Source organism: Pan paniscus, chromosome 5 (genome assembly GCF_029289425.2).
Source record: "Pan paniscus chromosome 5, NHGRI_mPanPan1-v2.0_pri, whole genome shotgun sequence".
Classification (NCBI taxonomy): Eukaryota; Metazoa; Chordata; class Mammalia; order Primates; family Hominidae; genus Pan; species Pan paniscus.
Window position 1 is genome coordinate 127,210,755 of NC_073254.2, and position 14,756 is coordinate 127,225,510.

The 14,756-nt window shown below is 40.4% G+C and overlaps 1 protein-coding gene across 7 annotated transcripts in view; it reads right to left on the bottom strand.

Annotated features, from left to right (window-relative positions):
- Window positions 1-14,756, bottom strand: part of PDSS2 (decaprenyl diphosphate synthase subunit 2) — a 310,743-nt gene that overhangs the window by 41,189 nt on the left and 254,798 nt on the right. For all 7 annotated transcript variants that reach the window (XM_034962650.3, XM_003824334.6, XM_055114002.2 and 4 more), the window contains one exon: window positions 366-398. In XM_034962650.3, the coding sequence (XP_034818541.1) occupies window positions 366-398 (33 nt within the window). The remainder of the gene's footprint in view (window positions 1-365; window positions 399-14,756) is intronic.

Below are 14,756 nucleotides of genomic sequence, written 5' to 3' on the forward strand. Positions count from 1 at the left end.
TAGTGATTTTACTGTTTATTTTTCCTCATCACATTTACTGACACTTGACATTATTTATTTAGTCCTTTATTTTGTTATTGATTTTCCCCACTAGAATTGTAAATATTCTGAAAGGAAAGACTTCATCTAGTTGACCGTTGTATTCTCAATACCTAATACAATGTCTGGAATGAAACAGGTACTCAATAATAAATAGACTTCTTGTTGAATGAACCTTATTCCACATGCTATTGGCCTGTTACTTAACAGGAAATGTCCTTCAGCTCTCAATGTGATCATTCTCTTTTGACCTTTCAAATATAAACGAAAGCCAAACACCAAATTGAAATGTGTAAAATAGTACAGTATGTATAAAATCTGCCTACCTTAGCATAGTCCAATCTTCCTTTTTCTTGAGCCTACAAAAGAAGAGGGGAAAATTAATTTGTTACTTCTCTAAAAGTTTAGTGCTTCTATAATTTTTGCTTCTCAAAGAATAGAACTCAGCTTCTCTGTCCCCCTTTCCCTCTCTCTATTTAATATACATATTGAACTATATATTATAATCCATGTAAATTGCAAGCATATAGAAAAGTTAAACGAACAGATCACTGAGCACGCATAGACACTACCTAGATCTGGCAGGAGTGGATGTCACGACTCTTAACGTCACATGCTTCAGCATGTATCTTATACATATACAGCATCTCATACATCACCCCATGACCACAATCAAAATTAATGAACTCACAATAATGCCATATCATCTAACACAAATCTATATTCAAACTTCTCCAACTGTTCCAAGAATATCTTTTATAGCTTTTTTCCCCAAAACCAGAATTAATCAAGATTCACACATTGCATTCTGGTTTTTGTGTCTCTTTTGTTGCCTTTTATTTATTATTATCATTTCTTCTTTTTTGCCTAGACTAGTCTCTCCCAATTTTTAACAAAATGAAAATAAAAGCCATGCTTCTTTTCATAAAAACCATTGACTTTTTGAGAAGACAAGGATAGCTGTTTTATAAAATCCCTTTTTCTTCTTTCTTCATTGCGTCATTTAACTTGTTTCTGTTTTGCTTGTAAACTGAAAGTTGGGTCTGGAGAAGGCTGCTAAGATTTAGGTTAAACATTTTTGGCAAAAATACTTTGTGTGGAAATATTACATACTCCAACAATTCAGGAGGCACAAAATGTCAGGCTGTTTCACACTTAGTAATGCCGTAAATTCAGCTGGGTGCGGTGGCTCACGCCTGTAATCCCAGCACTTTGGGAGGCCAAGGCAGGCGGATCACCTGAGGTCAGGAGTTCGAGACAGCCTGGCCAAAATGGTGAAACCCCGTCTCTATTAAAAATACAAAAATTAGCCAGGCGTGGTGGCAGACGCCTGTAATCCCAGCTACTCAGAAGGCTGAGGAGACAAGAAAATCGCTTGAACCCAGGAGGCGGAGACTGCAGTGGGCTGAGATCATGCCACTGCACTCCAGCCTGAGTGACAGAGCAAGACTCCATCTCAAAAAAAAAAAAAAATCTTAACATAACAACCAGGGTTAGTTTTTGCTGGCAGGTCAGTTTGTGTTTTGCAGACTTCAGAATAAAATTTCTCCTGCCACTTCTGCATAGAACAAGAGTCCTCCAACTTACAAACGGGTTAGGTCTCAAGACCATTTTGTTCCTGAGTCCAAATTTACATTATACAGGTAATTAACATAGGCAGATTACTTCCGTGAGAGAAAAAAAAAGTTTATAATATTGGTCCTAAAGCTGGGCACAGTGGCTCATGCGTGTAATCCCAGCACCTTGGGAGGCCGAGGCAAGAGGATTGTTTGAGCCCGTGAGTTCAAGACCAGTTCTGGCAACATAGTGAGACTCCATCTCTACAAAAAATAAAAAAAATTAGCTGGGTGTGGTGGTATGCACCTGTAGTCCTAGCTACTTGGGAGGCTGAGGTGAGAGGACTGCCTGAGCCTGGGAGGTTGAGGCTGTAGTGAGCCATAGTTGCACCACTACACTCCAACCTGGGTGACAGAGTGAGATCCTGTCTCAAAAAAAAAAAAAAAAAAAAATGGTCCTGACCCTTCTTGCTGCTTTAGAATCTTTTAAAATTTTTTCTGAAGATGACTCCATTTTTTTTTTTTTTTTTTTGAGATGGAGTCTTGCTCTGTCGTCCAGGCTGGAGTGCAGTGGTGTATCTCGGCTCACTGCAAACTCCCCCTCCAAGGTTCAAGGGATTCTCCTGTCTCAGCCTCCTGAGTAGCTGGGATTACAGGCACCCACCACCACGCCCGGCTAATTTTTGTATTTTTAGTAGAGACAAGGTATCGCCATGTTGGCCAGGCTGGTCTTGAACTCCTGACCTCATGTGATTCACCCACCTCAGCCTCCCAAAGTGTTGGGATTACAGGCGTGAGCCACTGCGCCCAGCCCTTGTTTTTCTTATTTTCATAGTAAGAAACTTATAAAACACTGTTCATGCACAGTTGTTGGCACCACCACAAACCACTCTAAAATTGTGATTAAACATTTTCAGTGAAACAAAAGGCCTCTGCAACCAATCTACTATAAAAAGAATAAGGTCTTCAGTCTGCTTTTTGAAGTTTTTTAGTGTTCTAGGATTTTCAGAGAACTAAGAAGAGTTTGAACTTAGTACTGAGATGCATTGTACCTACAGGAATATGAGTGAGTTCTTAAAGAAATTTTAAAACCAAGCTGTTAGTCTCTATGCTTAGATATTTTATATTTATTCGTTTGTCTGTTTATGGGCATCTTTTCCCAAAATAGTTTTGTCTACACTGAAAATCCCACCATAGTAACTTCTGCAGAAGTGGTAGGGAAGCCCTGAACACATCTGTATTGCTCACTTATGACCTAGCTACTCACTTTGATATTGTCCAAATATGGACTGGCCTTGATCTTACGAATAATCCACAGATGGCCTGTGACCAAAATTTCATCAGCAGCACTTTCCCAACATGCTTAGTCTTTCAGTTCTCAAACTCGCAGCTGACTCTTGAATTCATTTAGGTTAATGGACATCTGACATTGAGGCTGATCCTGTGGTCACAAGTTTTCCACTTTTTCCACTGTCCATCCTTTTCCTTGTCTTTTGCTGACTACTATGAATTGCTCAAGTGCAGCACTTTTCAAATGACACTAGGATATTCTGAAATATATATTTGGTCATAGTCCAGTTTTCTGGCATACAACTCCTAAAATCTTCAGAAACTCGCCAAGTGATGCCTTTTTGTATGTTAACGAGCTGACTGATGGCTGGCAACTCCTGACTTCAGGATGGGGACTGGTCATGGCAAAGACCAAGACAGGATTAGAAGGTTAGGGCTTTCAGCCCACCCCCAAATTTCTGGGGAGGGGAGAGGGGCTGAAGCTTAACTTGATCACCAATGGCCAATGGCTTAATCAATCATACCTACGTAATGAGGCTTCCATAAAAACCCAAAAATTTGTTCCATAAAAACACAGAATTTGGAGAACTTCTGGGGAGCTGAACACATGGAGGTTTCTATATGGTGGTACACTGGAGAGGAAATGGAAAACTCCACGCCCCTTCCCACTTGTCTTAACTTATGCATCTTCTCATCTGTGTTCTTTGTAATATTCTTTAAATAAATTGGTAAGTATAAGTGTTTCTGTTCCAAAATTCACATAGCTGTGAAAAAGAAAGTAAGTGTTTCCCTGAGTTCTGGGAGCTGCTCTAGCAAATTAACTGCACCCAAGGAAGTGGTCGTGGGATCCCCACTTTATAGCAGGTCAATCAGAAGCACAGGTAACCTGGAGCTTGTGACTGGCATCTGAAGGTGGGGGTGGGGTAAGGGGGGGGTGCAGTCTTGAGCCCTCAACCTATAGGATCTGACACTATCTCCAGGTAGATCGTGTCAAAATATGGTACGTGCCTGTTGTCCCAGCTACTTGGGAGGTTGAAGTGAGAAGATAGCTTACGGTCAGGAGTTCGAGGCTGCAGTGAGCTATGATTGTGCCTGTGAATATCACTTCACTCCAGCCTAGGCAACAAAGTGAGACCCCCATCTCAAAAAAAAAAAAAAAAAAAAAAAAAAAGAAGTGTCAAAATAGAAGTAAGTTAGAGACACTCAGCTGGTGTCAGCTTGCTGAAGTGATCGCTTGCTTGTTGATGTTGATGGGGAGAAATCCTTGCATGTTGGGTCATAGAAGTGTCCTGTGTTGACTATTTTTGAGAGACTGTATCAAACACTTTTGAGTGTGTTTTCTTCCACTCACAGAAGCACAAACTGGGAGTCCTAGAGAATTGTTCCTGCGGTCAAACAGCTCAACACTGAGCACATCTCTCATTTCCTCACTGTCAATGTTGCCTCTCTTCTAACCATCTCCTCTTCATGCTCTCTCAATATTCTCATCGTTCAGTGCTTATCATGCGGTGCTTAAGAGTGTTGAAAGTAGCATTTGTTGAAAGTTAGAAAGTTGAACTTCTGTACTTGAAGACTGAAAGGCAAACCATGGAGAAACTATGACTGACAATGACTTAGGGGTGGAATTTTCCCTTTGGCTGCATTGAGCCACCTCCCACTCTGTCTCAAAAAAATTCAACAGGTAAGAAGAGTGAATATAATATTCTTTACTGATAAGGACATCTAGAGTAGCCCTATCACAAATTTCTGTAAAACCATTTTTCCCATCCCATACTTTGTTTATAGACTAATCATCTTGGAAAATTCTAGTACTTTGAATTACCTGTGCTTAATCACAACTTATTTGCAAACCTCAAACTCTCTCACTTTACTTTGTCTTCTTAGCTTGGCCACTACCCTGTCACCCAGTAGGGACACATTGTTGGGGATGACGGCAGAGAAATTCCATGGATATAATCTAGATCTGCTCAACATCAGCTCTATAATGTTTTGAAAGCTGAGAGAGTAGAAGCCTACATAAAATGACAACACCGTTACCACAGCCATTATAATCTGAACATGCAACTATTGATATGTGGCTCACCCGAATAGCCTTTTCATTTTGTCACAATAAACATTCTAGCTCTATGAAATCATTTTACTCTTGATCACTTTAGCTTGTACATAAAAGTATCATTTATTTTAGGAAAAAACTCTGGTAAATATTTAAACTTTTATAGGTATATAATACATATATTATATGTGTGTGTGTGTATATATATGTGTGTGTATATATATATATATATATATACACACACACACACACACACACATATGTTTCCAGCTGATATATGGGTATAATATCTAAATATGCCAAACATACCTGACAACAGACATTCTGATATGGTGTTTTCTCACAAAAAGCTTTAGAGCTTATAAAAATATACTGACCAGGCACGGTGGCTCATGCCGGTAATTCCAACACTTTGGGAGACCAAGGCGGGCAGATCACATGAGCACAAGAGTTTGAGATCAGCTTGGGCAACATGGTGAGAAACCTGTCTCTACAAACAATAACAACAACAACAACAACACAGCAAAAATCAGCCAGGCATGGTGGCGCGCACCTGTAATCCCAGCTACTTAGGAGGCTGAGGTGGGCAAATTGATTAAGTCCAGGAGGTCAAGGCTGCAGTGAGCTGTGATTGCGCCACTGCATTCCAGCCTGGGTGACAGAATGAGACCCTGTCTCAAAAAATAAATAAATAAAAATATGTCAAGTTAGATACAAATAAATGATTTAGGTTCCTACATAAATGATATTTCTCATTAAATACTATCCTTATTCTTTTTGTAAGATAGTTAATTTGGGAGAAGCGATAGTTTCTATTACACCTCTTGGTTGCTCATTCATTTAACAAATACTCATTCAGCACCTACTATGAGTCAGACACTGCTTAGGCACTACAGACACAGGCATGAACAGAACAGATCAAAATGTGTGACCTCTTGGAATTTATATTCTAGGAGGTTACAAAGTATTGTGATTGACTGACTGTTTGATTGGTTGATTAAACAGGGTCTTACTCTGTCTGTCACCCAGGCTGAGTGCAGTGCTGTAATCACAGTTCACGGCAGCCTCAACCTCTCAGGTTCAAGTGATCCTCCTGCCTCAGCCTCCTGAGTAGCTGGGGCTACAGGTATGTACCACCATGCCTGGTTAATTTTTAATTTTTTATAGAGATGGGGTCTCACTATGTTGCTCAGGCTGGTCTCGAACTCCTGGATGCAACTGATCCTCCTGCCTTGGCCTCTCAAACTGCTGGGATTACAGGCGTGGGCCACTGCACCTACCTACACAATAGTTTTAGATATGCTTCGTCTACAATCTCCCAAGCTCCATGAAAGCAGGGAAATTTTCTCTTGCTCACAACTGTATCCCAAGTCGAGATCAGTGTCTGAGTGAATGAATAAATGGATGAAGCTTTTTCTTTATATGTATTGGTTATGTACTACTTATTCAGGGAATGTACAGGAAAAACGAATTTTACTCACTCCTAGTTCTAGGAAAGCTGGATGTTTTTGTTTGTGAGCTAGTATGCAGGTAATGTAGAGCCCTTAGCTGATGCCTTACATGTAATTTTTACCCATATAGAACAATGGCATATTTTCATTTTCTCACCCACCTTCTATTTATAAATACATTAAAGAAGGGAACCTAAGCTTCCATCTGTAGAAAACAAATTCAGTGATTTCATGAAAATTAACCAACAAAAGGCTAGGACAGAGAAGAATTAGTGTAATTAAGTGCTTCAACCTTAAAAGCAGTGCGTCTAAAGGAAAAGACCTTAGAATGGAAGTTAACAGATCTCCAGAGAGATTTCAAGACATACACCTCAAAATTTCAGGGATTAAAGGCCTTGTCTACTGATTACAGCAAAAGGCCTAAGATCTTAATTGTGAACACTTCAAGAGGCATTGTGACCTGGGAAGATGGATATGTTGGGAGCCAGAAAATATGGTTTCTAGTCCTTCATTGGTTAATAACTTGAATAATTTTTACATTTTTGTATAGGCCTTCATTTCTTGATCTGTAGAATACCAGACCAGACCAGAAGTTCCCAGATGCTGGGCTCTCACAAATGCTGGGCTGGATGTATTGGAATCACCTGGGTAGCTTGCGAAAAATGCAGATTCTCCATAGCCTACCCCTGTGATTCTGATTTGTTTGAGGATCATTGGTCTGGCCTATGTCTAATGTCTTTTTCAATTTGTGCTTCTATGTGCATCAGGGTTTTCTTCAAAGGCTGAAAGAGAACAACTATGTAAACTCCATAAGTCTCGAGGAGAATGGACTGCAACTTTTCCCTTTTTGTTCTGATACCTGCCACTTATCATGTGTATTTCTAGCAGAGCAAGATATTATTATTATTATTATTATTATTGAGATGGAGTCTCACTCTGTTCCCCAGGCTGGAGTGGAATAGCATGATTTCGGCTCACTGCAACCTCCACCTCTCAGGTTCAGGCGATTCTCCTACCTCAGCCTCCCTAGTAGCTGGGATTATAGGTGCCCACCCCCATGCCTGGATAATTTTTGTATTTTTAGTACAACAGGGTTTTGTCGTGTTAGCCAGGTAGTCTCAAACTTCTGTCCTCAGGTGATCCGCCCACCTCAGCCTCCCAAAGCGTTGGGATTACAGGCGTGAGTCACTGCGGCCAGCCAGAGCAAGATATTATTAAAATAACTTTTTCACAGGGGCCCAAAATAGGCTGATATAAAATAAATGGAATCTATATTTCAACAGCCAGCAGTCCTGAACCTCTTCCTGCCACACTGTTCGTCCCCAGAAGCCGCTGTAAATTCTACCATACACAGCAATTCCCTGAGGGCTTCATTACTAGGGTCTTTAAAAGGGATTCACTCATCTTTTTGCCTCCTGTAGGTGTGCTTCTTGTCAATCCAGGTCAAGAGAAAAGAAAGTAATTTTTTCCAAATCTTTAGCAGTTCACAGAGAATGTGTGGTTTGAACCTTGTTTTATCTTTTAAAAATGTGAAAATAGACAGGATAGTGTGCCTGTGCTCATGACACTGGAGGCCTCCTCGGACAGCTATAGTGAACACTGTAAAACAATATTCCATACAAAAGCAAAAAAAAAAAAAAAAAAAAAAAAAAAAAAAAAAAAAAAAAAAGCCAGCACTCTGATTGAGAGGATGCACAAAGGAATTAATTCCAAAGGTTTATATACCAGTCTCTGTAGACTAAAGGCAGACAGATTCCCTGTTGGTAAGTAATGGATGTACAATGTGGTCTTTTACTTTAAGAAACAAACGTTTTTTTATAAGTCAGGTAACAAAGAAGGATTGGATGACATAAATGAACTGTTTCCAATTTCCAACTACTGTTATCTGGAGTTGAAAGCTGGATATGGGGACACCTTTTTCTAAAAGCAGAAAACTAATATTCCACAGCAGGGAGTCCAGAAATTGCTAGAGACTAATCATCTCTACTTATCAGGTTATTCTTCCCAAATGTTACAGGCTATATTTTAGAATAACTGCCATTTTTAAAGATCTCCTTTTTAAATCTTCAAGGAAAACTATCTTCCCCCACAAACTTTTTAGTCGAAAGAATACAATGAACACTCATTTTCCCTCCACTTAGATTCAACAGTTGCTAACACCTTACCACTTCTGTTTTCCCCCTTTCTCTCCATGACCATTTATTATTTGAGAGTAAGTTTTAGACATAAGGATGCTCACCCCTAGATACTTCAGCATTTGTCCCTAAGAACACTGACATTTACTATAATAGTTAATTACTTATTTGTTTGTCTGACAGGGTCTCCCTCTGTTGCCCAGGCTAGAGTGCAGTGGCACAATCATGGTTCACTGTAGCCTTGACCTCCTGGACTCAAGAGATTCTCTAGCCTCAGCCTCCTGAATAGCTGGGATTACAGGTACACACCACCACACCTGGCTACTTTTAAAAGTTTTTAGTAGAGATGGGATCTTGCTATGTTGCCTAGGCTGGTCTTGAACTCCTGGCCTCAAGCAATCCTCCCGCCTTGGCCTCCCAAAGTGCTGGGATTACAGGCATGAGCCACTGCACCCAGCCCTATAATGCTATTTAAAATACAGTTCAGGCTGGCCATCTCTGCAAAAACAAACAAACAAAACAAAACAAAACAAAACAGTGTGTAGTGTATGGGGATAACAGAAAGAAGGGTCACAAATCAGAAATCTACTACATCTGCTAGCCCGGAAGTTAGAGCAGCCCACTGAGTATTGGTTTGGTAGAAGCAGGCCTTGTGTTGCTCGGCTTTCTAGTTACAGAGCTGGAAAGATAGCAGAATATAAAGGAACAGGGCAGGCCTTTTCTCTGCTATCTTGGTCATTCTCTATGAATAAGAGAGCGCAGAAGGCATGTGCAAGGAAGTTAACACCATTCACACCTGGACTGCTTCGCTTGGGTACCTGATTTTACCATCTCTTTCAACTGGGAAAGCTAATCGACTTTTAGAGGCAAGCGTGGATGTCTAAGGAATTAATTTTCTCATATTCTGTTCCTTCGGTTCACTGGAGAAAAAGAAGCAACAGCAGATGTAGAAGGCTATGGTGTCCAATTTTAAAAAGGAGAGAGGCAAGGAGATACTAGATATACTAGAGTAAGGTGAGGAGATACTACTTGTATTATCTACATAGCAAATCTCTCTCTGCTCAGAGGTCTTGTTATTTCTTTGTAACCTGTTTTTCTTGCTATGCTGCTCTCTTGGAATCTGGAAGAAACATGAAATTTTAAATTGCACAGTGTGACCAGGAAAAAAAATCTACTCAGGTCTCAGAAAGGCCATGATTAAGGAAATCAGGCTAATAGTAGAATTTAGTTGCTTCCTCCAGCAGCAAGTTCCCAAGGCAACGGCCATCAACCTTGATGGAGTACTTCAAACTCACCATGTCAAGAACCTAAGTTAAACCAGTCTTTCCACTTAACTTTCCTATTTCTATTAATGGCCTAATTTTTTCTGTTATCCTAGTCCAAAATCCTTGTTTTAGCCTCTGAGTGCCACTCCCCAGTCCACACCTGTCAGCCTCTCCCTATCAGATCAGTTTTCTAGTCCCATATATTTTCTCTGAAATGAGTTTTACGCTTAACCTCCTTATCTTCCCATTCTCATTGCCAACACTCTGATTGGGCTTTTCTCTTGTGCTTATCAATGGGTTTCCAAAAACTTCTTAATTGATCTCCTTGCTTTTAGTATCTCTTTGTTCCTTTCATCCTATATAATATAGCCAGATTTACCTCCCTCGCAGCTCAGACCTTGATCATATCAGGCTCAAAAACTTTCAATGTCTGCTTCATGACTTCTTCATCAAGTTGGTTTTCCATAGGCAAACATCCCAAAGTCTTTTAAAAATTTAGGTAAAATTTACATAACATAAAATTAATCATTTTAATCATTTAAAACAGTATAATTCAGTGGCATTTAGTACATTCACAGTGTTATGCAATCATCACCACTAACAAGTGCCGAACATTTTTATTACCCCAGAAGGAAACCTGTACCCATTAAACAGTCTCTCCCCCTTCGCCTCTCCCCAACCCTGGGCAACCACCAGTCTTTTTTCTGTCTCTATGATTTGTCTACTCTGGATGTTTCACATAAATGGAATCATATGATATGTGGCCTTTTGCATCTGGCTTCTTTCACTTATTATAATTTTTTTTTTTTTTTTTTTTGAGACAGAGTCTCACTCTGTCCCCACGCTGGAGTGCAGTAGCATGATCGAGGCTCACTGCAACCTCCGCCTCCCGGGTTCAAGTGATTCTCCTGCCTCAGCCTCCCAAGTAGCTGGGACTACGGGTGCCTATTACCACACCCGGCAAATTTCTGTATTTTTAGTAGAGATGGGGTTTCACCATGTTGGCCAGGATGGTCTCGATCTCCTGACCTCGTGATCCACCCACCTCGGCTTCCCAAAGTGCTGGGATTACAGGCATAAGCCACCGCACACTGCTTATAATATAATGTTTTAAAGGCCCATGCATGTTGCAGCATGTATCAATACCTCATTCCTTTCCATGGCTGAGTAATATTCCATTGTATGGATATACCACATTTTGCTTCTCCATTTATCAGTTGATAGACACTGGGCTATTTCTACCTTTTGGATATTGTGAATATTGCTGATCTGAACATTCATGTACATATTTTTACATAAACCAGTCTTTTAAATATAGTTATTACTATTTCAGAGCAATTCTTCATCTGTCCCTGATACTACCCTATGTTTTTCACATTCCACCCAAATTAAGACACTTTTTTAAATTTGACAACATTGCATGCCTGCACCTGTATCACTTTTTCATGGTTTCCTTTGCCTAGGAAGCCCCCATTCTCATCTTTGCTATCCAATCTTCTTTAAGGACTATCTCACATATTATTAATACCGACTTCATAAACCTCTTTCTTGACTTTTCCAACTGAACATCAATTGTCTTTCCTCTATGCTCCCCAAGTGGCATGAATCACAGTATTCCTTATGTTTCTATATTTATGTATTTATCTTATCTCCTCTCTACTGGGCCATAGACAACCTTTAGGCAACTTATTTCTGTATTTCCTGTAGTCAAGCACTTTGTTTCCTTAAGTGCAACAGAAAGCCTTAAGAAATATTTTAATTTAGGAGATATCTAGAGCCATTTCATAGTCTTTGTGGTCATGCATATAGTTCTTTCAAATGCCTACATTGTATACCTTCTATGATAGAGGATGATATTAATATTATTCCTTTTGAAACCATTAAAAATGTCTTAAAGAACTAGAAGAGTATCACATGTGTTATTAATGAGGAATCTGCATGTGCAGTTTCTCTTTTGTTTAAGAATAGGCATGTGTTATTTTCACGCACACCAGTCTTGCCTAGCAGTCTTTGTTTTACTTTCTGAATAAGGAGCAATAGTAAGCTATCTAGGGACAAGCGAGTTACAGCTTAGCAATGGTAATTTGTAGTACACTTAAGGTATTTCATGACAGTGTCAGAATGTCACAAGCCCAAGTGACATTTCAGTACTATTAGGAATAGCCAAGAAAATCTAACCATAATTCTTATTTCTTCAGGTGACTTATAGTGGCAGCAGAAAACTAGAAGGATCATTAAAAATAAAGCTTGCTGACCTGCAATAGCCCCTGGACTCCCTGAGAGAGTCAGAGCTCTGTGGTGCTCTGAAGGATTCTACTTTCTTTTATTAGGAATCAAAATGATAACTGAGTAATGACTTCACCTCCCCAGGGTGAATAACCCATTCACTAACAGTATTTTTTCCTGATCATTATTTCTCAGCAGCTACAAATTTAAATTTAAAATTAAGGCAGGGAGAGATCTGTAGAATTTAGTATGGAGAAAATGCTCAGCAAATGTTTTTCAGCTGTTTCCGGTCTTAACTGCCTTTTGTGAAAGAGTGTGATTGTGTGCGTGTGTGTCAACATGCACATGCATCCATAGGCCTATAGTTGTGATGGAAGAGGGCTACCTAATCCTAAGATTTTTCAGGAGAAAGGAGCTGCTGGAGAAGAGGTGGCACAGCCTGATAAGGAAAATCCCAGGGGTGCTCTTGCTCCTAGCTTCACAATGGTGCTGAACGGGTATCGAGAGTATGTCACCTCCTGGCTTCCTTGTCTAGTCAATAATTCTCAGTCTTTCCAAGCAGGAAATCAAAACAGTAGATGAGACACAAACCTGCCTGGGCAGAGTAAAGAAGTAATTTTAAATGTGGTAATAAGAAATCACAGGTGACTTCCATCATTGACAGCAAGATTTTTCTGTTTCTCAGTGTTAAAACTTGTAAATGTTTCTTTTTTTGCGGGGGACAGAATCTCAGTCTGTCACCCAGGCTGGAGTGCACTGGTGCGATCTTGGCTCACTGCAACCTCTGCCTCCTGGGCTCAAGTGATTCTCCTGTCTCAGCCTCCCGAGTAGCTGGGATTACAGGCATGCGCCACCATGCCCAGCTAATTTTTGTATTTTTAGTACAGACCGGGTTTCACCATGTTGGACAGGCTGGTCTGGAACTGCTGACCTCAGGTGATCCGCCCACCTCGGCCTCCCAAAGTGCTGGGATTACAGGTGTGAGCCACCATGCCCGGCCTGTTTCTAATAGAGATAAATATTTTTCTTATAATGCATCTCTTGTCTAAGAGAACTAGTTCTTGGATTTATTTTAGAGCTGAAAGGGACTTTGGAAAAGATCTAGTTTAATGCCATCATTTTACAGAAAAGAATAATGGGGATATGAGAGAATGTGATTAAGTTTACTTAGATGCTAGCAGAGTCCAAATTAGAATCTAGACCAGGAGTGTCCAATCTTTTTGCTTCCCTGGGCCACACTGGAAGAAGAAGAATTGTCTTGGGCCACACATAAAACACATGAACACTAATGGTAGCTGATGAGCTAAAAAAAAAAAAATTGCAAAAAAACCTTCATAATGTTTGAAGAAAGTTTATGAACTTGTGTTGGGCCACTTTCAAAACTGTTCTGGGCTGCATGCAGCTCATAAGGGCTGGACAATCTTGATCTGACCTTCCAAATCCTGGTCCTCTGTGGGCCATTTCTGTTATACCAACTTAACTCTAACAAAACCGGGCTGCCACCAAACAGTCTCAACCTGCAAGACCACACCACACTCACTTTTTGACAAATATTAATTTGGTAATTACTCCAAGTAAGCCACTGTGGCAGGTACTATGGGTAATTCAAAGATGAATTTGCTGTTATTGTTTTTTTTTTTTTTTAGACGGAGTCTTGTTCTATTGCCCAGGCTTGAGTGCAGTGGTACACTCACTGCAACCTCCGCTTCCTGGGTTCAAGTGATTCTCCTGCCTCAGCCTCCCGGGTAGCTGGGACTACAGGCGCCCGCCACCGTGCCCGACTAATTTTTTGTATTTTTACTAGAGACGGGGTTTCACCATGTTAGCCAGGATGGTCTCGATTTCCTGACCTCGTGATCCGCCTGCCTCGGCCTCCCAAAGTGCTGGGATTACAGGCGTGAGCCACCACACCCGGCCTGAGTTTGCTATTATTGTTAAGGATCTTGCAATCAAATTCAAAACTGAAGGAGAGGGCTTTAGGGGAGGGAAGGAAAGGATCTCAAAGATATCCAGGAGGGTAAATAACATGAAAAAATCAGAAAGAGAACTAATTTCAGGATTAATAAGCAACCTCCTTGAGATTTAGGGTGGAATGTCCCTCCTAGGTGTTATGCAAATTGTGTTCCCTATTTCTGACTAGGAGGCATTCACAGAACAAGATGGTTATCTTATAAAGCTTTACATAAAAATGTACATTACAATTTAGAAGATTAAAATAAACTCAGTAAAGTGTCTTTTTTTTTTTTTTTTTTTTTTGTGAGACAGAGTCTCACTCTGCTGGCCAGGATGGAGTGCAGTTGTGTGATCAGCTCACTGCAACATCTGCCTCCAGTGTTCAAGTGATTCTCGGGCCTCAGCCTCCTGAGTAGCTGGGATTACAGGCCCGGGCCACCATGCCCGGCTAATTTTTGTGTTTTTAATAGAGATAGGGTTTCGCCATGTTGGCCAGGCTGGTCTCAAACTCCTGACCTCAAGTGATCTGCCCACCTCGGCTTCTCAAAGTGCTGGGATTACAGGCATGAGCCACCATGTCCAGCCATTATTTTTATTTTTAAAATTTTGTTAATTTTCTTACCTCTGTTTTTAGTTTTCTCTGTCTATGACTTGTTTTTTTTTTTTTTTTTATGAAACAGAGTTTCACTCTTGTTGCCCAGGCTGGAGTACAGTGGCGCAATCTTGGCTCAATGCAACCTCTGCATCCTGGGTTCAAGCGATTCTCCTGCCTCAGCCTCCCTAGTAGC